The sequence below is a fragment of the Mustelus asterias genome, chromosome 29, assembly GCF_964213995.1.
Source record: "Mustelus asterias chromosome 29, sMusAst1.hap1.1, whole genome shotgun sequence".
NCBI lineage: Eukaryota > Metazoa > Chordata > Chondrichthyes > Carcharhiniformes > Triakidae > Mustelus > Mustelus asterias.
In genome coordinates this window covers 24,273,873-24,298,514 of record NC_135829.1, presented here as the reverse complement: position 1 = coordinate 24,298,514, position 24,642 = coordinate 24,273,873, and the positions used below count along the sequence as shown (strand labels likewise).

The 24,642-nt window shown below is 47.7% G+C and overlaps 1 protein-coding gene across 7 annotated transcripts in view; it reads right to left on the bottom strand.

The window, feature by feature from the left end:
- The window catches only part of LOC144480588 (talin-2), a 410,923-nt gene that overhangs the window by 36,442 nt on the left and 349,839 nt on the right, over positions 1-24,642 (bottom strand). For all 7 annotated transcript variants that reach the window (XM_078200210.1, XM_078200216.1, XM_078200214.1 and 4 more), the window contains 8 exons: positions 22,940-23,041; positions 21,706-21,825; positions 15,638-15,784; positions 12,518-12,684; positions 8,434-8,617; positions 7,083-7,208; positions 6,414-6,530; positions 568-753 (listed from right to left, as the gene is read on the bottom strand). In XM_078200210.1, the coding sequence (XP_078056336.1) occupies positions 568-753; positions 6,414-6,530; positions 7,083-7,208; positions 8,434-8,617; positions 12,518-12,684; positions 15,638-15,784; positions 21,706-21,825; positions 22,940-23,041 (1,149 nt within the window). The remainder of the gene's footprint in view (positions 1-567; positions 754-6,413; positions 6,531-7,082; positions 7,209-8,433; positions 8,618-12,517; positions 12,685-15,637; positions 15,785-21,705; positions 21,826-22,939; positions 23,042-24,642) is intronic.

Here is a 24,642-nt window from a genome sequence, read left to right as displayed (position 1 = left end):
ACTTGCCTCGCACACCTCCTTTAAACCTTGCCCCTCGCACCTTAAACCTATGCCCCCCGTAATTGACTCTTGTACCATAGGAAAAAGCTTCTGACTATCCACACATTCAAATTTCAGTGCTATGTGCCCACAAGACAAGACTTCAATGGCTAAAAGCAAATTACTGCGGATGCTGGAATGTGAAACCAAAAGAGAAAATGCTGGAAAATCTCAGCAGGTCTGGAAGGAGAGAAAAGAGCTGATGTTTCGAGTCCAGATGACCCTTTGTCAAAGCCAAAAGGCACAGACAGTGGGAGATATTTACACTGCAGAGTGAGGGAATGAAAGATGAGTCATAGCCATAGAAACCAGGGGAAAAGGCTGCTAATAGCTGTCCACGGAGAGAATAAAGGGTGTGAATGGCCAAACGGCAGAGAATCTGTAAACTGTGACAGATGAAGATGTTTGGGGTGGGGGGGGGGGGAAAGAGGAGGAGGAGTGGGGGGGGGGGGGGGGGGGTGCGAGGAGGGGGAGATGGGACAAAGACTTCAATGGCAGCTGGGTGACCGAACAGAAATCGACACATACCTTACAGGCTGTCAACATGTCAATGATTGCCTTGCGGCTGAGATTGGCTGTTGCGATCACGTCATCCTGACGACAAGAGTTTCCTGCTGCCACGGCCTTCGCGGTTGCTGTTGTGATGCCCTTTGTCATTCGAATGAATTCCTCTGGAGTGTAGGTCTTCGCTGGTACCTCCTTCGATTGGAAAACCTATAATTGGTATCAAAGCCAAGATAAGGGATTCAGATCATTAAAAGACATACAGTGAATCACAGAATGGTTACGGCACATTTGAGCCTTTGCAATTTAGTTAGATTCACTCGCTGTCATGTCTCTATTAGTACTGTCGTGGTTATATTACTGGCTAGACCAGCATTTATTGCCCATCCCTAATTTCCATTGAGAAGGTGGTGGCGAGCTGCCATCTTGAATCGCTGCAGTACCTGAGGTGTAGGTATGCCCACAGTGCTGTTAGGGGGGGAAGTTCCAGGATTTTGACCCAGCGGCAGTGAAGGAATGACCAATATATTTCCAAGTCAGGATGGTGAGAGCCTTGGATGGGAATTTGCAGGTGGTGATTCCCATATATCTACTGCCCTTCTCCTACACGGTAGAGATCGCAGGTTTGGAAGGTGCTGCCTAAGGACCCTTGGTGAGTTCCTGCAATGCATCTTGTAGATGGTACATATGGTTGCCATTGCGCATTGGTGGTGGAGGGAGTGAATGTTTGTAGATGTGGTTGCTTTGTCATGGACGGTATCAAGTTTCTTGAGTGTTGTTGGAGCTGCACCCATTTAGACAAGTGGGGAGTAGTCCAGCACACTCCTAACTTGTGCTTTGAAGATGGTGGACAGCCTTTGGGGGAAGTCAGGAGGTCAATTGCCGCAGAATTCCTAGCCTCTGACCTGCTTTTGTAACCACACACTATTTTATATGGCTAGTCAGTTTCTGGTCAATGGTAACCCACATCATGTTGAAAGTGGAGGATTCAGCAATGTTGACGCCATTGAATGTCAAGGGGTGATAGTTACATTATCTTGTTGGAGATGGCCATTGCCTGGCTTGTGTAGCACGAATATTACTTGCCACTTGTCAGCCCAAACCTAGATATCATCCAGATCCTGATTCATTTGGACATGGATTGCTTCAGTATCTGAGGAGTCGCGAATGATGCTGAACATTGTGCCACCATCGGCAAACATCCTCATTTCTGACCCTATGATGGAGGGAAGGTCATTGATGGAGCAGCTGAAGCTGGTCGAGCCTAAGACACTACCGTGGAATTCCTACAGAGATATCCTGGAGCTGAGATGATTAACCTCCAATCACCACAATCATCTCCCTTTGTGCCAGGTGTGACTCCAACCGGCAGAGAGTTTTCTCCCCGATTCCCATTGATTTCAGTTTTGCTAGGGCTAGTTGCTTGGCAAAGTCAAATGTGACCTTGATGTCAAGGGCTGTCACTCTCACTCCACCTCTGGCATTCAGCCCTTTTGTCCATGTCTGAACCAAGCTTGTGATGAGGTCAGGAGCTGACTGGCCCAGGCGGAAGCTAAACTGAGCATCAGTGAGCAGATTATTGCTAAGTGTTGCTTGATAGCGCTGTTGATGCCCCCATCCATTGTGATGGAAATACCCCAATAAATAGGAAAATTCTTGTATATTTAGGATATTATACTTTAGAAAATGGATATAGGTTAACATTTTACCCAGAGAATGGGCAACACCAGCCTTAGAACGAGACGTTAGTTCATTCATACCATCTCCCGCAAACCACCTTGTTCCTTTTTTGGAAATAACGAAAAGTTCAGTTGCCTTATTCACCAGCAAAAGAGTTTGGTTCCATAACCCTTATCTATTAGCAAGACATTCCTCAAACTTAGTTCAGTGAGTCTGAACTGGACATGATCAGATAACCCATTACAAAAATAAATAATATAGGAATAGAGCAAATGGGAGGGAAGAAAGCAACTTTTTAAAATCTCTATTTCTCTATTAAAAGTTTGAAATCACTTTATAAAAATATAGAATACAGTAATCAGGAGTCAGAACACATCAGCACACATTGACACATTTACGGGCGGCACGGTGGCACAGTGGTTAGCACTGCTGCTTCACAGCTCCAGGGACCTGGGTTCGATTCCCGGCTTGGGTCACTGTCTGTGTGGAGTTTGCACATTCTCCTCGTGTCTGCGTGGGTTTCCTCCGGGTGCTCCGGTTTCCTCCCACAGTCCAAAGATGTGCGGGTTAGGTTAATTGGCCATGCTAAAATTGCCCCTTGGTGTTCTGAGATGCGTAGGTTAGAGGGATTAGTGGGTAAAATATATGTAGGGATATGGGGGAGGATTGTGGTCGGTGCAGACTCGATGGGCCGCATGGCCTCTTTCTGTACTGTAGGGTTTCTATGATTCTATGACAGTTCTCTGCTCGCAAAGACAATGAGTCAGATTCTCTGACCTCGCTCATAGCTGGGATTCCCCAGTCTCTCTGCAGTGAACAGAGATTTGCCCAGCGTGAAATTCTCTGTTCTCTCTGGCAGTGGGGCGTGAACGACCGGAGAATTCCGGACAATAACATAACAACAGCTTCAACAATTAAACAAGAAATGGATTATACAAAGACTGACACAAAGGGAGGAGTTTAATCAAAGGTACAGTACCCAAAGTTGTCAATGATGCAATCCAGTTTTGAATCGTATAAACATATAGGTTTCTCTCTAAGAAATCAGAAGCATTGTAGAAGGTGTATTTTGAACCCTCCGATACTTGTTCGGTTGTAAGGGGACTGGATCTCTTAAAAGCTTTTCGTGTCCTGTTTCTCAATCGAAACACTTGGGGATCTAAGGTAAAACAAACCAAAAGAGAAAATGCTGGAAAATGTCAGCAGGCCTGGCAGCATCTGTAAGAAGAGAAAAGAGCTGACGTTTCGAGTCCAGATGACCCTTTGTTGAAGCTTTGACAAAGGGTCATCTGGACTCGAAACGTCAGCTCTTTTCTCTCCTTACAGATGCTGCCAGACCTGCTGACATTTTCCAACATTTTATCTTTTGGTTTCAGATTCCAGCATCCACAGTAATTTGCTTTTATTAAGGTAAAATAAATGCTGCTGCATAAGATATAGGTGCACGGTGTTACGGTTTATGTATTAGCATAGACAGGGGGTTGGTTAACTAACAGAAAGCAAAGAGTAGGGGTAAATGGGTGTTTTTCTGGTTGGTGATCAGTGACTAGTGGTTGTGGACCGCAAAGGTACTGTACCTTTGATTAAACTCCTCCCTTTGTGTCAGTCTTTGTATAATCCATTTCTTGTTTAATTGTTGAAGCTGTTGTTATGTTATTGTCTGGAATTCTCCGGCCGTTCACGCCCCACTGCCAGCGAGAACAGAGAATTTCACGCTAGGCAAATCTCTGTTCACTGCAGAGGGACTGGGGAATCCCAGCTATGACAGTGTTGGGACCGCAATGGTTTATGATTTACAGAGATGATTTGAAGTCGGGGACCAAGTGTAGTGTGTCAAAATTCGCAGATGATAATAAGATGAATGGCAGAGCAAAATGTGCAGAGGACTCTGAAAGACTGCAAAGGGATATAGATAGTCTAAGTGAGTGGGCAAGGGTCTGGCAGATGGAGTACAATGTTGGTAAATGTGAGTTCATCCATTTTGATAGGAATAACAGCAAAATGGACTATTATTTAAATGGTAAAAAATTGCAGCATGCGACTGTGCAGAGGGACCTGGGTGTCCTTGTGCATGAATCACAAAACGTTGCTTTGCAGGTGCAGCAGGTAATTAAGGCGGCAAATGGAATTTTGTCCTTCATTGCTAGAGGGATGGAGCTTAAAAACAGCAAGGTTATGTTGCAGGTGTATAAGGTGCTGGTGAGGCCACACCTGGAGTGAACAGTGCACAGTTTTGGACTTTTTCTTGAGAAAGGATATACTGGCACTGGAGCAGATGCAGCGGAGATTCACTAGGTTGATTCCGGAGCTGAGAGGGTTGGCTTATGAGGAGAGACTGACTAGGCTGGGGCTATACTCATTGGAATTCAAAAGAATGAGGGGAGATCTTATAGAAGCATACAAGATTATGAAGGGAATAGATAAGATAGAAGCAGGGAAGTTGTTTCCACTGGCGGGTGAAACTAGAACTAGAGGGCATAGCCTCAAAATAAGGGGAAACAGATTTAGGACTGAGTTGAGGAGGAACTTCTTCACCCAAAGGGTTGTGAATCTGTGGAATTCCCTGCCCAGTGAAGCAGCTGAGGCTACCTCATTGAATGTTTTTTAGGCAAGGATAGATACATTTTTGAACAGTAAAGGAATTAAGGGTTATGGTGAGCGGGCGGGTAAGTGGAGCTGAGTCCACAAAAAGATCAGCCATGATCTTATTGAATGGCGGAGCAGGCTCCAGGGGCCAGATGGCCTACTCCTGCTCCGAGTTCTTAGGTTCTTATTACATTGAATGATGGATATCCAGAACTGATTTTAGCTGTAGCACTAAAGTCTTTTCCAATGGATTCTCTATTAGAACTAAGACAACATTTTCCTAACCTTTGATAATCATTGATGCCGCAATGTACATATTCATTTTAAGTATATTGCAGGTTAAAGCTTTTTTAATAAATTGCAAATAAGTTAGCAATGTATAATGTCTCTTGTTTTACTGTGAGCAGTTTTGAGAACCCACCTCTCTTGTATTTTCTGAAAACGGGAAGATACAAATTTTTGAAAAGAGATTCCCCAGACCCTTATAATATTCGGGGCAATTATAACCTGACCATTACATCATGTAACTTAACAGGCTAAATAGAATCATAGAATCCCTACAGTGCAGAAGGAGGCCATTCGGCCCATCGATTCTGTACTGACAACAGCCCCACCTAGGCCCTATTCCTGTAATCCCACACATCTAGCCCAATAATCCCTCTAACCTACGCATCCCAGGACATTAAAGGGCAATTTAGCATGGCCAATGCACTAACCCGCACAGTTTTGGACTGTGGGAGGAAACAGGAGCACCCGGAGGAAACCCAGGCAGACAAGGGGAGAACTCCACACAGATAGTGACCCAAGCCGGGAGTCGGACCCAGGTCCCTGGAGCTGTGAGGCAACAGTGCTTTAACCACTGTGCCACCCTAGAAGAAGGTAATATGTTGCGATAGTCATCTTCCTTGTGGAAATAGTCATTCACTTTCAGACCCAAAGTAAGTATCTGTGTGAAGTGGCCGTTTTGAATGGAAGGGCGGGTGATTATTGAGAAATTGCTCCTGATCTAGGGTAGTTTCTATTGGGGCTCACGGTTATAATTCATTTCACCAGCTCGTCACTGATAATCGAGAGTAGGCTGATGGACGGTAACTGGCCGGGTTGGATTTGTCCTGTTCCTTGTGGACAGGACATACCTGTGCAATTTTCCACGTTGTCAGTTAGATGCCACTGCCGTAACTGTACTGGAACAGCTTGGCTAGAGACACAGCAAGTTCTGGAGCAATAACCTTTGTAAGTTGCATAGATATTGCACCTTTAACAGAGTAAAAGGACCCAAGCTGCTTCACAGGAGTGTTACCTGGCAACGTCAAGAAGTATTAGGGACGGCTGACTAAAATCTTGGTCAAAGAGATAAGTTTTAAAGAAGTTTCTGAAAGGAGGAGAGGGAGGCTGAGAACTTAGGGAGAGAATTCCAGAGCTTAGGAGCTCAGCAGCTGGAGTGGTTAAACTTGGGAATATGCCAGAAGCTGAGAGAAATAGAAAGTTGGGAAGTGAATCAGAGAAGATCACCAACAATAAATGTAGGACATTGCAGGTTTGCCGAGAATGGGGATCTATAGATTTGAATCAGGCCGTTGATTCAGTTGACTATCCTCACATACCGCCAGCTCCTGTTTGATGCTCTCTATTGTACCCTCGAGTGCCCTGGTGCCACGGGTCGCCTCATCCTCCACAGCTTTCACTGTTTTCAGTAGGGACGTGACGTTCGTAACCATCACCTGCAGGGGGGAGCCGGTGTGAGCGGAAGGGGAGTGGGGGAAGAGAAAAATGCCTTGTTATTCCATTGTAATAGAAACAGGAGACCATTCAGCCCCTTGAGCCTGCTTCACCCCCAGCAATATCAGGGCTGATCTGCATCTTAATTTCGTCTCCCCACCTCTTGTCCCTTCCCCTGCAAATATCCATCAATCTTCACTTCAAAACTTTCATTTCACCTCAACATCTGACCCCAGCTTCCAAATAGCATCTTGTCCATTCCCCTGTGAGTGAAGACAGACTGGCTGCAATTTGAAGGTTCTGTACCCCACCCCCTCTCCCACCCTGTACCCCACCCCCCCCACCCCTGTACTCCACCCCCCTCCCACCCCTGTACCCCACCCCCCTCCCACCCCTGTACTCCACCCCCCCCACCCCTGTACTCCACCCCCCTCCCACCCCTGTACCCCACCCCCCTCCCACCACTGTACTCCCCCACTCCCACTCCTGCCCTGTACCCCCCCATCCATTCCCAGTCCTGCCCCAGCCCCGTGCCCCCGCTCTCTCCGCTGCACCTTGGCCGCACTCTTCAGTTGGTACATGGATGGATCATCGGCAGGCTTTCCGGCTGCACATTTAGTCGCGCTGATGAGGTCAGTCAGAGCTTTCGCGACGTCCTTAACGGCGTTGATTAGCACCACCTGGAAAACAGCACGAACAGCCCTCACTCACTCAAGCACTGAACTCAGTCTGCAAACACAGCAAGCTCGAATGGTGCAGAGGTGTTAAAACGTACGGGCTGGGCTGAGATCGGAAAGATCCCAGCTCCTCCCCTGCTCTGCCCCCATTTAGCAGCAACTAATTTCCCCTGAGCTGCGGAAACTTCCCCGCGTGTGCTATGGTGGGGGGTTGGGGTGGGATATGGTGGGGGGTTCAGTGGTCACTGAGGGGAGTTCATGTGGTCAGTGCCAAGGGTTCCACTGAGTCTCCGGGGCAGTGGATGGGTGGGGGGAGTGTGGGGGTCCCGTGGGATGGTCATGTGGGTCAGTATTATAGTTACCATGTCTGGATAACTATTATTGTCAAATAATCTGAACCATGTGGAATGTGCGACTGAAATCACCTTCGCGGATGGTTCTCAGTGTGGGGGAATTGCCCAACAGAAATCTGCAACCCCCGGGGCAATTACCATGCAACACTTAACGGGGAACTTCCCGAGGGGGGAATGGGTGAGGAGGGGGAGTTCCCAAGTGTATTTCTGGGGCACTCCCTGATATAAACCCCCCCACCAAGAAAACAGAAGTTAATGGCCAAAAGAAATGATTGCCAGCAACTGACTCTCCAGTTGCTACACCATTCAACTCAAAAGAGCTGCACTTATGTAGCGCCTTTCTCAACCTCTGGACGGGCTTTACCACAAATGAAGAGGTTTTTAATTGTGCTGATGCAGGAAATACAGCAGCCACTTTGAGCACAGCAAGATCCCACAGGTGTGCTAATGAGCAGGAAATCTGCTTTTGTGACGTTCTTTGAGGGATAAATAGTCAGGGATAACTCCCCCACTCTTCAGAATTCTGTCACGGGATCTTTTACAGGATCTTGTATAATCCACCTGAGAGGGCAAATGATCGGCCTCTGGTACAACTATGGCAGGCAGTAAGAATGGGCAGAGCCTTGTGGCACCACTAAAGCTATAGTCTCTGGTGACAGACGAGTGGCTTGTTCCAGGAAACTAATGACAGAAACAGACAAACACATGTGCTTTATCTGTCTCATGTGTCCTTAAACATGGAAAAGCCACTAAGTCTACATCTGAACAACACACTTACAATTGAGTAAATTGCAAGTGGCAGGAATCACTCCCCTGTGTGCCTGATGCGCATCAGACTAATCCTACGCCTCTTGCTTGTGAACTATGTTCCTTACCTGGGTTTCGGGATCATTGGAGCCCAGGCTGGCAGCTCCCTGTTTCACCACCTCAGCCAGCTGGGTTATGGTACTAACAGAGGACTGTGCTGCCTGAGCTAGCTTCTCTTGGCTCGACGCAGCCCCAGACACCAGGAACTTGGTGTCTTCGACCAAAGCCTTTGCTGTCTTCAGGATGTTCTCCCTGTGTGAAGAAAACACATCGGAGAATGAAACAGAAAATGCTGGAAAATCTCAGCAAGTCTGACAGCACCTATGGAGAGAGAGAATAGAGCCAACGTTTCGAGTCAGAGCTCTGATGAAGGGTCATCCAGACTCGAAACGTTGGCTCTAGTATCTCGCCACAGATGCTGTCAGACTTGCTGAGATTTTCCAGCACCTTCTCTTTTTGTTTGAGATTCCAGCATCCGCAGTATTTAGCCTTTATCTTAGAAAAGAAACAGGTCGGCGAAGAAAATGAAGGAACCACAGGAGACATGTCTGCATTCAGTGAAGCAAAGTCATTAGGTTCATAAAAGGAATGAGCATTTTCAAAGCCGACAGCCTTGTACTGTTAAAGCATCTTAACCAATAAATATAGGTCTATTCTAAGTTAAACATCTGAAACAGCTCATCAGCTATTCCCATAATAAATTCCAATGTAAATATGTCACAGTGAGCTCTTCAACAAACTATTGCCAGAAAATGTACCGAGCAATAACTCAATTGTTTCTCGATTCCAGCCAAAAGCATTCTGTTTGACCCCTCAAGGACAGTCTTTCAAGCAATGCAGTATTTGTCTGAATCAAAACTGCTATCCCTCTTCCTTTCCTCCTTACCTGTCATTCCTGAATATCCAATTATAGAATATCCTACAGTGCAGAAGGAGGCCATTTGGCCCATCGAGTCTGCCCCGACAACAATCCCACCCAGGCCCTATCCCCATAACCCCATGCATTTACCCTCGCTAGTCCCCCTGACACTAAGGGTCAATTTAGCACGGCCAATCCACCTAACCTGCACACCATCATAGAATCATAGAAACCCTACAGTACAGAAAGAGGCCATTCGGCCCATCAAGTCTGCACCGACCACAATCCCACCCAGGCCCTACTCTCATATCCCTACATATTTACCCAACTAATCCCTCTCACCTATGCATCTCAGGACACTAAGGGCAATTTTTAGCATGGCCAATCAACCTAACCCGCACATCTTTGGAGTGTGGGAGGAAACCGGAGCACCCGGAGGAAACCCACGCAGACACGGGGAAAACGTGCAAACCTCGTACAGACAGTGGCCCGAGGCCGTAATTGAACCCGGGTCCCTGGCGCTGTGAAGCAGCAGTGCTAGCCACATTATACCCAGGAAAAGTAAATATTCAATCATCCCTGTGCCTGTATTTGGCACTGCATCAGTCGCCATGGGGCTGGTATTCCACCAACCTTCTGAACCACACTTGATGCATTTACACATATGCACTCCAAGGGTCACTTTGCCTTTATCTTTTCTATGATCGCAGCTAATTCTGTATCTCTAACTATAATTGATTCACCTATTCTTCCATGCACCTTCTACTTATTAATACAACATCTTGGTGCCCAAATCGCCGTCAAATTAGGTTAAATGCTTAAATTTAAGTTTATTATTCATTAGTCACAAGTAAGGCTTACATTAACACTGCAATGAAGTTACTGTGAAATTCCCCTAGTCGCCACACTCCGGCGCCTGTTCGGGTCAATGCACCCTAGCCAGCACGTCTTTGAGACTGTGGGAGGAAACCCACACAGTCACGGGGAGAATGTGCAAACTCCACACACCTGAAGAAGGGGCTCAGAGCCTCGAAAGCTTGTGTGGCTTTTGCTACCAAATAAACCTGTTGGACTTTAACCTGGTGTTGTTAAACTTCTTACTGTGCAAACTCCACACAGACAGTGACCCAAGCCGGGAATCGAACCCAGGTCCCTGGTGCTGTGCGGCAGCAGTGCTAACCACTGTGCTACCATGCCGCCCTCTTTCCCTTAGCACGAGTTAACCACCCCCCCACCCGCAAGGATTTTAGCCCCAACTCTATTCAGGTACAACATACCCAATTTGCAGAGCCTCTCCTGCCAAAGAGTTCACCCCAGTGCTCCAGGAATCTCAAACCCTCGCTCCTGCGCTGTATCTCCAGCCACATTATTAACCTGTCACATTCTGCTATTTCTACTCTCACTGGCCCAGGGCATTGGGAGTATTCAGAGATTACTACCTTCGACATGCTGCTGCCTCACAGCGCCAGGGGCCCGGGCTCGATTCCCGGCTTGGGTCACTATCTGTGCGGAGTTATACGTTCTTCTCGTCTCTACGTGGGTTTCCTCTGGGTGCTCCGGTTTCCTCCCACAGTCCAAGGATGTGCAGGTTAGGTGGATTGGCCATGCTAAATTGCCCCTTAGTGTCCGTAGATGTGTAAATCAGGGGGATTAACAGGGTAAATACTTGGGTTATGGGAAAGGGCGTGGGTGCTCTGTCAGAGTCAGTGCAGACTCGATGGGCCGAAATGCCTCCCTCTATACTGTAGGGATTCTATGATCTATGATCCTATCTTTGAACTTTCTCATCCTCCTTAAACTCTGACTTACAGGACCTCAACTCTCTTACTTCAGATGTTGCTGGTTCCAAGATGGACAATATCTCCACCTCTTAGAGGGATTAGTGGGTAAATATGTGGGGGTAGGGCCTGGGTGGGATTGTGGTCGGTGCAGACTCGATGGGCCGAATGGCCTCCTTCTGCACTGTAGGGTTTCTATGATTTCTCTTCCCCTTCCATTTTCAGTGTTCTGCACTCCCTCCAAGATGTTCCTTACCCTGGCACCGTGAGGAAGACATACTGGTCTCACGTTGGCAGGAGCAGAACCTCAGTTATTGCACGTTGCCACACTGAAGTCCTTTCCTCATGGTGCCAGGCTCACATTGCCCTCCTGCAAGCTGTCGGCACTCTGACAGGTATTCAATGCCAGTTGATTCCTGCAGCTATAGCAGAATCTATTACATCCATGATCTTCCCAATCTTCCTCAGCTCAAATCAAAACCACTGAGTCCTGATTTCAATCCAACCCGAGACAGGCAGGAAAATGGCGGCTTCATAGAATCCCTACAGTGCAGAAGGAGGCCATTCGGCCCATCAAGTCTGCACTGACCACAATCCCACCCAGCCCCATCCTCATAACCTTATTTATTTACCCTCCTAACCCCCTGACACGAGGGTCAATTTAGCATGGCCAATCAACCTAACCAGCACATCTTTAAAGTTTTGTTTTAAGTTTTAAAGTTTATTTATTAGTCACAAGTAGGCTTACATTAACACTGCAATGAAGTTACTGTGAAAATCCCCGAGTCGCCACACTCCGGTGCCTGCTCAGGTACACTGAGGGGTAATTTAGCATAGCCTATCCATCTAACCTGCACATCTTTGGACTGTGAGAGGAAACCAGAGCACCTGGAGGAAACCCACGCAGACATGGGGAGAATGTGCAAACTCCACACAGACAGTGACCCAAGCCGGGATTCGAACCCGGTCCCTGGCGCTGTGAAGCGGCAGTGCTAACCACTGTGCTACCGTGCCGCTCCCTCCGGCCCCTGCCCCATCAGAGATGTTGAACTCTCTTTAACCTGGGTCTTTACTAATTTCAATGGAGCTTAAATTAAGACAGGTTTCTGAGCCACCGGGTGGTGAGCTTCAAATTGGTGATGAAGAAATGGAAACGTTATATTTCCAAAGCTGAGAGGTGGTGCTTATTACAAAAGCTGCTCCCAGGCGACACTCCTGCACAGTGCTAAATCGAAACAAACCTGCAGAGTTTCCACCCCTCCCTTTCTCACTCTGTAGGCACTCTCCTCCAGCCCTATTTCCTCATGAAGCATTCTCTGGCTGACTCCAACCTGTTTTGCCATGACAGGGTCTTCAGCTGTCTTAACCCCACACTCTCCGTCATGAAACACCATTGCATTGTAAACTCATTCCCTCCTTCCTCATCAAAGCAGCCAGCATTTTGTCCAAGCTTTCTACCATTTTCCACAGCTGCTGCCATAAAATGAGTGGGTTGGAGGGGCTGAACCAACTAACCTGTGGTCCGCAAACGATTCGTCATTTTCTGCGTTGAGAGTGCCAGCTGTGGCGAACATGATTGTGGTGTCCAGATCACCGATGATGCCAGACACAGCACTGGCTGCAGTAATACAGGCCTGCGTCCCTCTGTTCCCCGCTTGTAGGGCAGACAGAACCAATGAAACCTGGGGAGAAAACAAGATCCATTTAGAACGAGGCAGCCAGAGTCTCGCTCGGACAGGCTTGACTGAGAAACTACACAGTGCAAACTAGTTCCTGCTTCGCTAGATCCATAATGTGGAATTGGGAAAACAATGAAGAGAAACTGAACCAATCATTACTCCTGGTTCAGGCTACCTCAGAGGCTCCGATTACTAACTGGAATTAATATCATAGAATCATAGAAGTCCTAGTGCAGAAGGAGGCCATTCGACCCATGGAGTCTGCACCGACAACAATCCCACCCTATCCCAGCATAGTTACCCTGCTAATCCCTCTAACCTATCACATCCTGGGACACTAAGGGTTAATTTAGCATGTCCAATCAACCCAATCTGCACACCTTTGTACTGTGGGAGGAAACTGGAGCACCCAGAAGAAACCCACACAGACACAGGGAGAATGTGCAAACTCCACACAGACAGTGACCCAAGTCGGGTATCGAACCCAGGTCCCTGGAGCTGTGAGGCAGCAGTGCTAACCACTGTGCTACCGTGCCACCCCTGTCTTGGACTCCTTTATGGGTCTTGTTGCAACATCAAATCTGATGAGGTAATATTAAAGATAACAGATAGGATGGATGAGAGAGAAATGGTTCACACACAAAGATGTTTGAAATTCCCTTCTGCAAATGGCAATTAGAATCACAGAATCATCACAGAATCCCTACAGTGCAGAAGGAGGCCATTCGACCCATCGAGTCTGCACCGACCACAATCCCACCCAGGCCCTATCCCCATAACCCCACTTATTTACCCTGCTAATCCCTAGACACTTGGGGTGAATTTAGCATGACCAATCAACCTAACCTACACATCTTTGGAGTGTGGGAGGAAACCGGAGCACCCGGAGGAAACCCACGCAGACACGGGGAAAGCGTGCAAACTCCACACAGACAGTGACCCAAGGCCAGAATTGAACCCGGGTTCCTGGAGCTGTGAAGCAGCAGTGCTAACCAGTGTGCCACCGTGCCGCAGAAGATAATTGATGGAAGATAAAAGCTTAAAGTTTTTTTTAAAGTTTATTTATTAGTGTCACAAGTAGGCTTACATTAACACTGCAATGCAGTTACTGTGAAAATCTCCTTGTTGCCACACTCGGGCGCCTCTTTGCGTACACTGAGGGAGAAGTTAGCATGGCAAATGCACCTAACCAGCATGTCTTTTGGACTGTGGGAGGAAACAGGAGCACCCGGAGGAAACCGACGCAGGCATGGGGAGAACTCTGCGCAGACTCTACGCCTAAGGCTGGAATCAAAGCCAGGTCCCTGACGCTGTGACGCAGCAGTGTTAATCACTGTGCTGCCCGATCCGTTATTACTTTTACATCTGATATGAAGGACTTTTGGGACTTTTGCTACAAATGGCAGAGATACAGAGTTAGGTCAGGGGTCAGGTGTGATCTCACTGAATAGTGCAACAGGATGGAGGGCAATTTGTCCTCCTTCCCGCCCTCTGCTCCTGTGTAACTAGCCAACACTTAATTCACTCCAGTTTTTGTAGCTGTGTTTTACAGTTCATATGGGCTCAGGGTTATGTATAGCGTTGATACACAACAGCAATATTCTGAGGGACAAACCTCTACGATCAGAGTTTATCACTCAGCAGATGGGCCAGGCTCCCTCTCATTGTGACATCTCAGAATGGAGACAGCATTGCAAATTGCTAAAAATGGTACAATATCAATCAGGACGGCAATCAAAGAGAAGGACGGCACGGTGGCACAGTGGTTAGCACTACTGCCTCAACAGCGCCAGGGACCTGGGCTCAATTCTGGCCTTGAACAGTGCGGAGTCTGCACGCTCTCCTGTGTCTGCGTGGGTTTCCTCCGGGTTCCTCCCACAGTCCAAACATGCGCAGCTTAGATTGATTGGCCATGCTAAATTGTGGCTTTTGTGTGGCTTTTGCTACCAAATAAACCTGTTGGACTTTAACCTGGTGTTGTTAAACTTCTTCCTGTGTTTACCCCAGTCCAACGCTGGCATCTCCACATCATGCTAAATTGCCCAGTGTCAGCGGGATTAGCAGGGTAAATATGTGGGGTTACATGGATAGGGCCTGGGTGGGATTGTTGTCCGTGCAGGCTTGATGGGCTGAATGCACTGTAGGGGTTTTATGATGATTCTACGATCCAATCCAAATCATTTTATAACGTATTCAAACTGTTCTAGCTTACTGGAGAAATGATCTTTCTTGTCAGGCTGGGTAAAGCTTGTGTCAAAGGTTTTTTCTGCAAGGTTAATTTTGCTGGCCAGCTTTTCTTTATACTGAAGGTGAATGCAATCGCCTAGTGGTATTATCACTAGGTTATTAATCCAGATACTCACCTAATGTTCTGGAGACCCTGGCTTGAAACCCGCCACGGCAGATGGTGGAAGTGAATTCAATGAAAGATATCTGGAATTAAGAATCTACTGATGACTATGAAACCATTGTCGATTGTCGGAAAAGCCCATCTTCCCTTGTGGGGAAGGAGGAAGACCTCCTCATGAACCTGCTCCTGGCCCTGGCAAAGCTTGCCATCTACAAGTCCAGGCAGTGGGCGACCGAGGGGGCCGTCCGACCCGACTGTCTGCCACTACCACGGCTACAGTCGCGGTCGGGTGTTCCTGGAGAGGGAGCATGCGGTGTCCGAGGGCACCGTTAATGCCTTCCGTGCCCGCTGGGCACCGCAGGGACTCGGGTGCATTACTGACTTTAGGGCAGGAAATCTGCCATCCTTACCTGGTCTGGCCTACATGTGACTCCAGAGCCACAGCAATGTGGTTGACTCTCAACTGCCCTCAGGCAACTAGGGATGGGCAATAAATGCTGGCCAGCCAGCGACACCCATGTCTCAGAAATTAATTTTTAAAAAGTATTAGCTGACAGTCTGTTCCTTCCAGGAACACAAGGATTGGAGACCCTGCTACTCTCTCACCTTCTCAGTCACAGCCCGGGCACACTCAATGAGCTCTCTCTTTGTAAAGCTGTCGGTGGGACTGATTTGAACCGCACCGGCTTTCTGGACCAGGAAGATGCAGCCGTGGCCAAGATCCTGCACTCGCGTCTTAATCTGGAATCCAATCTGCAGAGAAACGGTAGCAGGTTATTCACTGAAAGCTGATCAAAGAGCTGTGATCACACAGACAGCAGTTCACACAACACTGAGGGTGAGGATTGTTAGCTTGGGAATGGAAAACAGTGAGGTTTATCCAACTCTGCTCAGTGCACTTCTGCCTTGAGTTAATTGTATGTTCATTCGATTTAATTATTTGTAGGTTGGGGGCATTAATTAGGGCTACACTTAAGCACATATAAAGAGACACTGATTGAAGCTGAGGTGTGGTTGAGGTAGGAGGCATATGCGGATACACTTGGCAGAGGTCCCCAGTGGAGGTCCCTCTTCGGAGGGATCCTCCCTCACTATCTTGGGGACCTAGGGTGGAGGGTGGTGCACACAGCAGTTCCATACAATAAAAGGTTAAATTGGTTCACAGACTCTCAAGTGACCTGCCCTTTTTGTGGGGAAGGAGGAAGACCTCCTCATGAACCTGCTCCTGGCCCTGGCAAAGCTTCCAACTACAAGTCCAGGCAGTGGGCAACCGAGGGGGCCGTCTGACCCGACTGTCTACCACTACCATGGAGAGGGAGCATGCGGTGTCCGAGGGCACCGTTAATGCCTTCCGTGCCCGCTGGGCACCGCACGGACTGGGGTGCATGACTGATCCCTTTAATCACATTTTGATTTGATGTTTTAAGTTTCCTTTCCACTTTGCCTTTTGCTTCGGGCGGTTGCCCTCCTTCTGGGAGCTGCCCCTTTTAATTTATCCCCTCGTTAATTTGAATTAGTTTACTTGATTTGCCAAAAAGATTGGTAGGAGGCAAATGTTTGTAATATTTCACTCTGAAAATAAATGGAAAGTATCACCCGTTACCAACTGGGATTAGACACCTTACAGTCTTCCTGAATGGAACGTGGTCAAAATGTAGAGGGTGCCTGAATGACAATGAAGCTGCGAAATTGTCATTAAAAACTCAAACTTATCAATAATGGCCGGAACCTCCTTGCCGGGGGGGGGCGGTCTTTACAACAGTTGAGTGACTATTACTGTAACCCTGGTGGAAACATCCAAAGTTTGTGATTTTAAATGCATTTTCAGATGCTCCCAGCAGAGGGCAATTGTCCAGAGGAAGTTACCATCTTTGGACAATTGCTGTGCAAATGCTTACCGATAAAACTCTGTGTACATATTTCAGAGGAGGTGCTGGGAGTCTTAAAATGCATTAAGGTAGATAAATCTCCAGGACCTGATGAAGTGTATCCCAGGACGCTGTGGGAGGCTAGGGAGGAAATTGCGGGTCCCCTAGCAGATATTTGAATCATTGACAGCCACAGGAGAAGTGCCTGAAGATTGGAGGGTGGCAAATGGCATGTCTTTGTTTCAGAAGGGCTGAGGGAAAAGCCTGGGAACTACAGGCCGGTGAGCCTAATGTCTGTAATGGGTAAGTTGGTAGAAGGTATTTTGAGTGACAGGATCTACAGGCATTAAGAGAGGCAAGGACTGATTGGGGACAGTCAGCATGGCTTTGAGAGTGGAAAATCACGTCTCACGAATTTGATTGAGTTTTTTGAAGGGGTAACCAAGAAGGTAGATGAGGGCAGTGCAGTCGACGCTGTTTACATGGACTTTAGCAAGGCCTTTGACAAGGTACCACATGCTAGGTTGTTGTATAAGGTTAAATCTCACAGGATCCAGGGTGAGGTATCTAAGTGGATACAAAATTGGCTTGATGACAGAAGACAGAGGGTGGTTGTAGAGGGTTGCTTTTCAAACTGGAGGTCTGTGACCAGCGGTGTGCCTCAGGAATCGGTGCTGGGTCCACTGTTATTTGTCATTTATATTAATGATTTGAATGAGAATTTAGGGGGCATGGTTAGTAAGTTTGCAGATGACACCAAGATTGGTGGCACAGTGGACAGTGAAGGTGGTTATCTCGGATTGCAACAGGATCTTGATCAATTGGGCCAGTGGGCTGACGAATGGCAGATGGAGTTTAATTTAGATCAATGCGAGGTGATGCATTTTGGTAGATCGAATCAGGGAAGGACTTATTCAGTTAATGGTAGGGCATTGGGGAGAGTTGTAGAACAAAGAGATCTAGGGGAGGTTCATAGCTTCTTGAAAGTGGAGTCACAGGTGGACAGAGTGGTGAAGAAGGCATTTGGCATGCTTGGTTTTGTTGGTCAGAACATTGAATGTAGGAGTTGGGACATCTTGTTGAAGATTATAGATCAGAAGGAGGTCATTCGGCCCATCAGGTCTGCACCAATCACAATCCCACCCAGGCCCTATCCCCATAACCACATGTATTTACCCTTGCTAGTCCCCCTGACACTAAGGGACAATTTAATATTGCAAATCCACCTAACTCACAATCTTTGGACTGGGCGGAAACTGGAACACCCGGAGGAAACCCACGCAGACACGGGGAGAACATGCAGACTCTGCATAGACAGTGACCCAAGCAGCAGTTGAACCCAGGCCCCTGGCGTGTGGGGCAGCAGTGCTAACCACTGTGCCACCTCAGGAAGTTGTACAAGATATTGGTAAGGCTACACTTGGAATACTGTGTACAATTCTGGTCACCCCACTATAGAAAGGATATTATTAAACTAGAAAGAGTGCAGAAAAGATTTTTTAGGATGCTATGGACTTGATGGTTTGAGTTATAAGGAGAGGCTAAATAGACTGGGACTTTTTCCCCTGGAGCGTAGGAGGCTTAGGGGTGATCTTACAGAGGTCTATAAAATAATGAGAGGTACAGATCAGCCAGATAGTCAACATCTTTTCCTAAAGGTAGGGGCATCTAAAACGAGAGGGCATAGGTTTAATGTGAAACGAGAGACTCAAAAATGTCCAGAGGGGCAATTCTTTCACTCAGAGGGTGGTGAGTGAGTGGAACAAGCTGCCAGAGGTAGTAGTAGAGGCGGGTACAATTTTGTCTTTTAAAAAGAATTTAGACAGTTACATGGGTAAGATGGATATAGAGGGATGTGGGCCAAATGCGGGCCACTGGGATGAGCCTAATGGTAAAAACTGGGCGGCATGGACAACATGCAGGGCTTGTTTCCATGCTGTCAACCTCTATGACTCTATGAGAGTGATTTCACAATACACCCCAACGCAGCACAGAAACAGACCATTTGGCCCAACAGATATATGCCAGTATTCCTGGTCAAAGAACAAAGAACAATACAGCACAGGAACAGGCCCTTCGGCCCTCCAAGCCCGCGCCGCTCCCCGGTCCAGGATTGAATCCTGAATCCAGGATCCCCGCCCAATTTTCCAGCCTATCTATATACCAATATCCTATCCACCGAGCTGTCCCCCACAGCTACGATGCTTTGTTCATTACAACCTATTAACTCACCCCCACCCCCCCATTCCAGACCATGTGATCTCCAGGGAGAGGCGAAAACCCAGAGTGAAAAACCCCAGGGCCAATATGGGGAAAAAAAAATCTGGGAAATTCCTCTCCGACCCCCTGAGGCGATCGAAACGAGTCCAGGAGATCACAACGGCCCTGATCGGAAAATGCTTCCCAACCCTAGTCATTTCCACTTCCACGAGAAACAAGGAACAATTAGCCCGCGCCGCTCCCTGGTCCAAACTAGACCACTCTTTTGTATCCCTCCATTCCCACTCCGTTCATATAGCTGTCTAGATAAGTCTTAAACGTTCCCAGTGTGTCCGCCTCCACCACCTTGCCTGGCAACACATTCCAGGCCCCCACGACCCTCTGTGTGAAATATGTCCTTCTGATATCTGTGTTAAACCTCCCCCCCTTCACCTTGAACCTATGACCCCTCGTGAACGTCACCACCGACCCGGGGAAAAGCTTCCCACCGTTCACCCTATCTATGCCTTTCATAATTTTATACACCTCTATTAAGTCTCCCCTCATCCTCCGTCTTTCCAAGGAGAACAACCCCAGTTTCCCCAATCTCTCCTCATAACCAAGCCCCTCCATACCAGGCAACATCCTGGTAAACCTCCTCTGTACTCTCTCCAAAGCCTCCACGTCCTTCTGGTAGTGTGGCGACCAGAACTGGACGCAGTATTCCAAATGCGGCCGAACCAACGTTCTATACATCTGCAACATCAGACCCCAACTTTTATACTCTATGCCCCGTCCTATAAAGGCAAGCATGCCATATGCCTTCTTCACCACCTTCTCCACCTGTGACGTCACCTTCAAAGATCTGTGGACTTGCACACCCAGGTCCCTCTGCGTCTCCACACCCTTTATGGTTCTTCCATTTATCGTGTAGCTCCTCCTTACATTATTCCCACCAAAATGCATCACTTCGCATTTATCAGGATTGAACTCCATCTGCCATTTCCTTGCCCAAATTTCCAGCCTATCTATATCCTTCTGTAGCCTCTGACAATGTTCCTCACTATCTGCAAGTCCTGCCAGTTTTGTGTCGTCCGCAAACTTACTGATCACCGCAGTTACTCCTTCTTCCAGATCATTTATATAAATCACAAACAGCAGAGGTCCCAATACAGAGCCCTGCGGTACACCACTAGTCACAGGCCTCCAGCCGGAAAAAGACCCTTCCACTACCACCCTCTGTCTTCTATGACCAAGCCAGTTCTCCACCCATCTAGCCACCTCCCCCTTTATCCCATGGGATCCAACCTTTTTCACTAGCCTACCATGAGGGACTTTGTCAAACGCTTTACTAAAGTCCATATAGACAACATCCACGGCCCTTCCTTCGTCAACCATTTTGGTCACTTCTTCAAAAAACACCACCAGGTTAGTGAGGCATGACCTCCCTCTCACAAAACCATGTTGTACAAGATATTGGTAAGGCTACACTTGGAATACTGTGTACAATTCTGGTCACCCCACTATAGAAAGGATATTATTAAACTAGAAAGAGTGCAGAAAAGATTTTTTAGGATGCTATGGACTTGATGGTTTGAGTTATAGGTCAAAGGCTTTGTGGGGAAGTACCGATGGATTTGAGCTGAAACATGCAGAAGAATAGTAATTCAGAGATCTGGACTGATGATCTGGTCACATGAGTTCAAATCCCACCCTGGCAGTTAAGAGAATTTCTATCCAGTTCATTAAATAAATCTGAACCAAAAAGTAAGTTGCAACAATGGTGATCATGAAAGTACTAAATTGTCATAAAATCCATCTGATTTTGAGACCAACATCAAGGCGGCAGCTCACCACAACCTTCTTCACATAAACGTTGGTTAGGCCACATTGGGAATACTGCATCCAATCCTGGTCACCACACTGCCAGAAGGACGTGGAGGCTTTGGAGGGAGTGCAGAAAAGGTTTACCTGGATGTTGCCTGGTATGGAGGGTATTAGCTATGAGGAGGGATTGAATAAACTGGGATTGTTCTCCCTGGAAAGACGGAGGCTGCGGCCGATAGAACTTTATAAAATTATGAGGGGTATAGATAAGGTGAACAGTTGTAAGCTTTTTCTCAGGGCAGAAATGACAATTACAAGGAGGCACAAGTTCAAGGTAAGGGGGAAAAGGTTCATTTGAGATGTGCGGGGAGAGTTTTTTTTTACACAGAGGGTGATGGGGGCCTGGAATGCACTGCCAAGCGAGGTGGTTGAGACAGATACGTTAGTGACATTTAAGACTTATCTGGATAGACACATGAACAGGCGGTTGGTCTAAATAGGACAATGTGATCGGCGCAGGCTTGGAGGGCCGAAGGACCTGTTCCTGTGTTGAACTGTTCTTTGTTTCTTTGTGTTACAGGAGGCTGTTGGAAATTGAGCAGCTGAATGAACCTGGTTGACATTACGTTTCCCCCTGTGGATCAGATTTGTTCCAGCAGCAGATACAGCAACAGTTCCAGGAGAGTGAAGACCAACAACTGCTTCCCAGGGACAGCTGATGATGATGCAAAATATCAGCCTGACTAACGCGTCCCTACGGCAGATTAACCAATGACCTACCTCCTCAGTGTCCGCTGTGGCTGTAGCAAGTCGTCCTTGGTGAGCGAGGTGACCATAGTCAGTGGTCACCTGAGAGGCCAGGCCCCCCAGTTCTTCAGGGCTAGTGACAGATTTGGACATCTGTGGAGACAGCGAGTGAGGGGAGTCAATCAGCAAACTGAGTTGTCAGAAAGAGTTTTCAATAAGGCAGCTTGATTCGCAAAGGGGCTCCAACACCAACCGAATTTTAGCCAGGGGTGAAATCGCCACGCACATTGGACAAAAATCACTTTGCAAAGACACACACGTTAATCAGACTGAACTCTTATTAACATTTGAGAAGCTTGATTTCAGTCGACAGGTTTGTAATGCTGTAATAAACTTGTAATGCTAAAAATGTTACTTGCGACCATTATAGTCGTGTGCGTGTGTGTACGTGCGCAGCCTGTATATACGTGTGACTTGGTGTGCGCTTGTGCATGTGTGTGGCTTGATGTGCACCTGTGTAAATGTATGTGGTGTGTGCATGAATACGAGTAGGGTCTGGTGTACACTTGTGTCCATGTGTGTGGCATGGTGTGCTCCTGTATATGTGTGAGAGAGAGACATGGGAGGCGAATTTTCCCATTTTGTCCGCCATGGGAATCGGAGCGGGCGAGGGGCGGACCATGGAAAGGTCTGTTGACGTCGGATGGGATTTTGCGGTTTCGGGAAAAGCACGGCCAGAGAACCCTGCCCATGGTGTGGCCTGTGTGTGCCTGTATATGTGTGTGGCTGTATGTGTGTGTGCAGTGCATGGCTGTATACGTGTGTGGTGTGTGGCTGTATATCTGTGTGGCTGTGTGTGTGTGTGTGTGTGGCTGTATATGTGTGTTGTGTGTGGTGGTATGTGTGTGTGTGGCTGTGTGTGTGTGGCTGTGTGTGTGTGTGGCTGTGTGTGTGTGTGTGTGGCTGTGTGTGTGTGTGGCTGTGTGTGGCTGTGTGTGTGTGTGTGGGGGGGGGGGGGGGGGGGCATGTGCCTGTGTATGTGTGTGGTGTGTGGCTGTTTGTGTGTGGGGTGTGTGCCTGTATATGTACAGGGTCTGGTGTGTGCCTACGTGGTATGTGTGGTATGGTGTAGCTTGTATACATGTGTGAGATGTACACTTTTCTATGTGTGTGCACCTGTGTACATCCTGCACTGCAGCAGGCCAATCCGCGCGCGGTTCACAAAGCCGGTGTGACACTCCCATCAGGCTGTCCATGTCTTACTCACCATCTCCTGAGCCGTGACTGCAATGGCCTTGGAATATTTGACCATTGTGGTTTGATAATCCACAAAACTTCCTTCAGGCTCAGGGGGGGTGCCCTCATCAAGCTGCAAGACAGAACATGGAGGAAATAGGATAGCGTCAGCAAGGAATCCAATTATTAACACCCACTGACTGGCTAACAATGAGCTAGTAACAGGGAGTGAGAATGGTCTTTATCTGCTCGACACGATCGTTGGGACTAAAGGCAACAGAAAGAGGATCGAGTGTGGTGACCATTTTCTTGGTGTCGGCCTGAGGCTAATGGCCTGGGGCAGTTCCTGCCACAAGGCAATTGAATTTTCACTGCGCGCTCAAAGGCGGGGAGTGTGACAGAACGCGATGTGTCTTCATACTGTGAACACGCTGCTCAGGGAAAAAGGAAAAATCTCCACACCATGCACACACTGTCTGAAACAACAGCAGATGGAGTGAGTGACGCATCGAAACAGGACGCTGGGTGGATTCTATTTAGCACACTGATGAAGCAACAGGACAATGTGCTGACATTGCTGTTTATCGGCCGGCTGGAATTTGGAAAGTGCGGTTGGGATGACAGGAATATTACACAGTGCTGCTGGCCTCAATGCCACACTCCACTTACAACACCATTCTAATTACAACCCAAATCGCACTGAGTTACAATTAAAAGATCATTTGCAATTTCAGAGCCATGTTCAACCTGGAGCTGATCCCTCATTATGTCACGGAATATTGGAACACGTATTCAGTCTGATTTCTATACTTGGATTTCCAAATCTCTCTACGTCTCTGGTTTTGAGCTCCTCACCAATTAGATCTATCTCAGGCACCTTGGTGATATCCATCATCAAGGTCACTTGCTTTCCCCTCAAATACTGGCCTGTCTCTGCCCCTTATCTGTGCCTCTGATATCCCAGATGTGTTCTTCCCATCCTCCACTCTCCGAAGCCACTCACACCAAATCCCATTCCAATATCATTCCTCTACTCACTGACCCACACTGGCTCCCAGACCAGAAAAGATTCTCATCCTTGTTTTCAAATCCTCCATGGCTTCGCCCCTCCCTATCACTGTAACCTCCTCCAGCCCCACAATTCTCTGGAGAGTTCTGCACCACGGTGGCACAGTGGGTTAGCACTGCTGCCTCACGGTGCCAGGGACCCAGGTTCGATTCCCAGCTCGGGTCACTGTCTGTGCGGAGTCTGCACATTCTCCCCATGTCTACGTGGGTTTCCTCCAGGTGCTCCGGTTTCCACCCACAGTCCAAAAGACGTGCTGGTTAGGTGCATTGGCCGTGCTAAATTCTCCCTCAGTGTACCCGAACAGGTGCCAGAGTGTGGTGACCAGGGGAATTTCACTAACGTCATTGCAATGTTACTGTAAGCCTACTTGTGGCACGAATAAATAAACTTTAAACAACACTGATCTCTTCAACATCCCCAATGTCAGCTGTTCCATCATGAGTGGTTTTATCTTCAGTTTCCCTGGACCCACACTCTGGAATTCCAACCCTCAATCTCTTTTCTCTAAATATCTCGCCGCTCCTTTAAGACTCTCTTTATCTCTTTGACCGTATACTTTTGGTCATCTCTGAAACGTGGCTCAGAGTCTAATTGTGTCTGATGTCAAAATCAAATTGCTGCGGATGCTGGAATCTGAAACCAAAAGAGAAAATGCTGGAAAATCT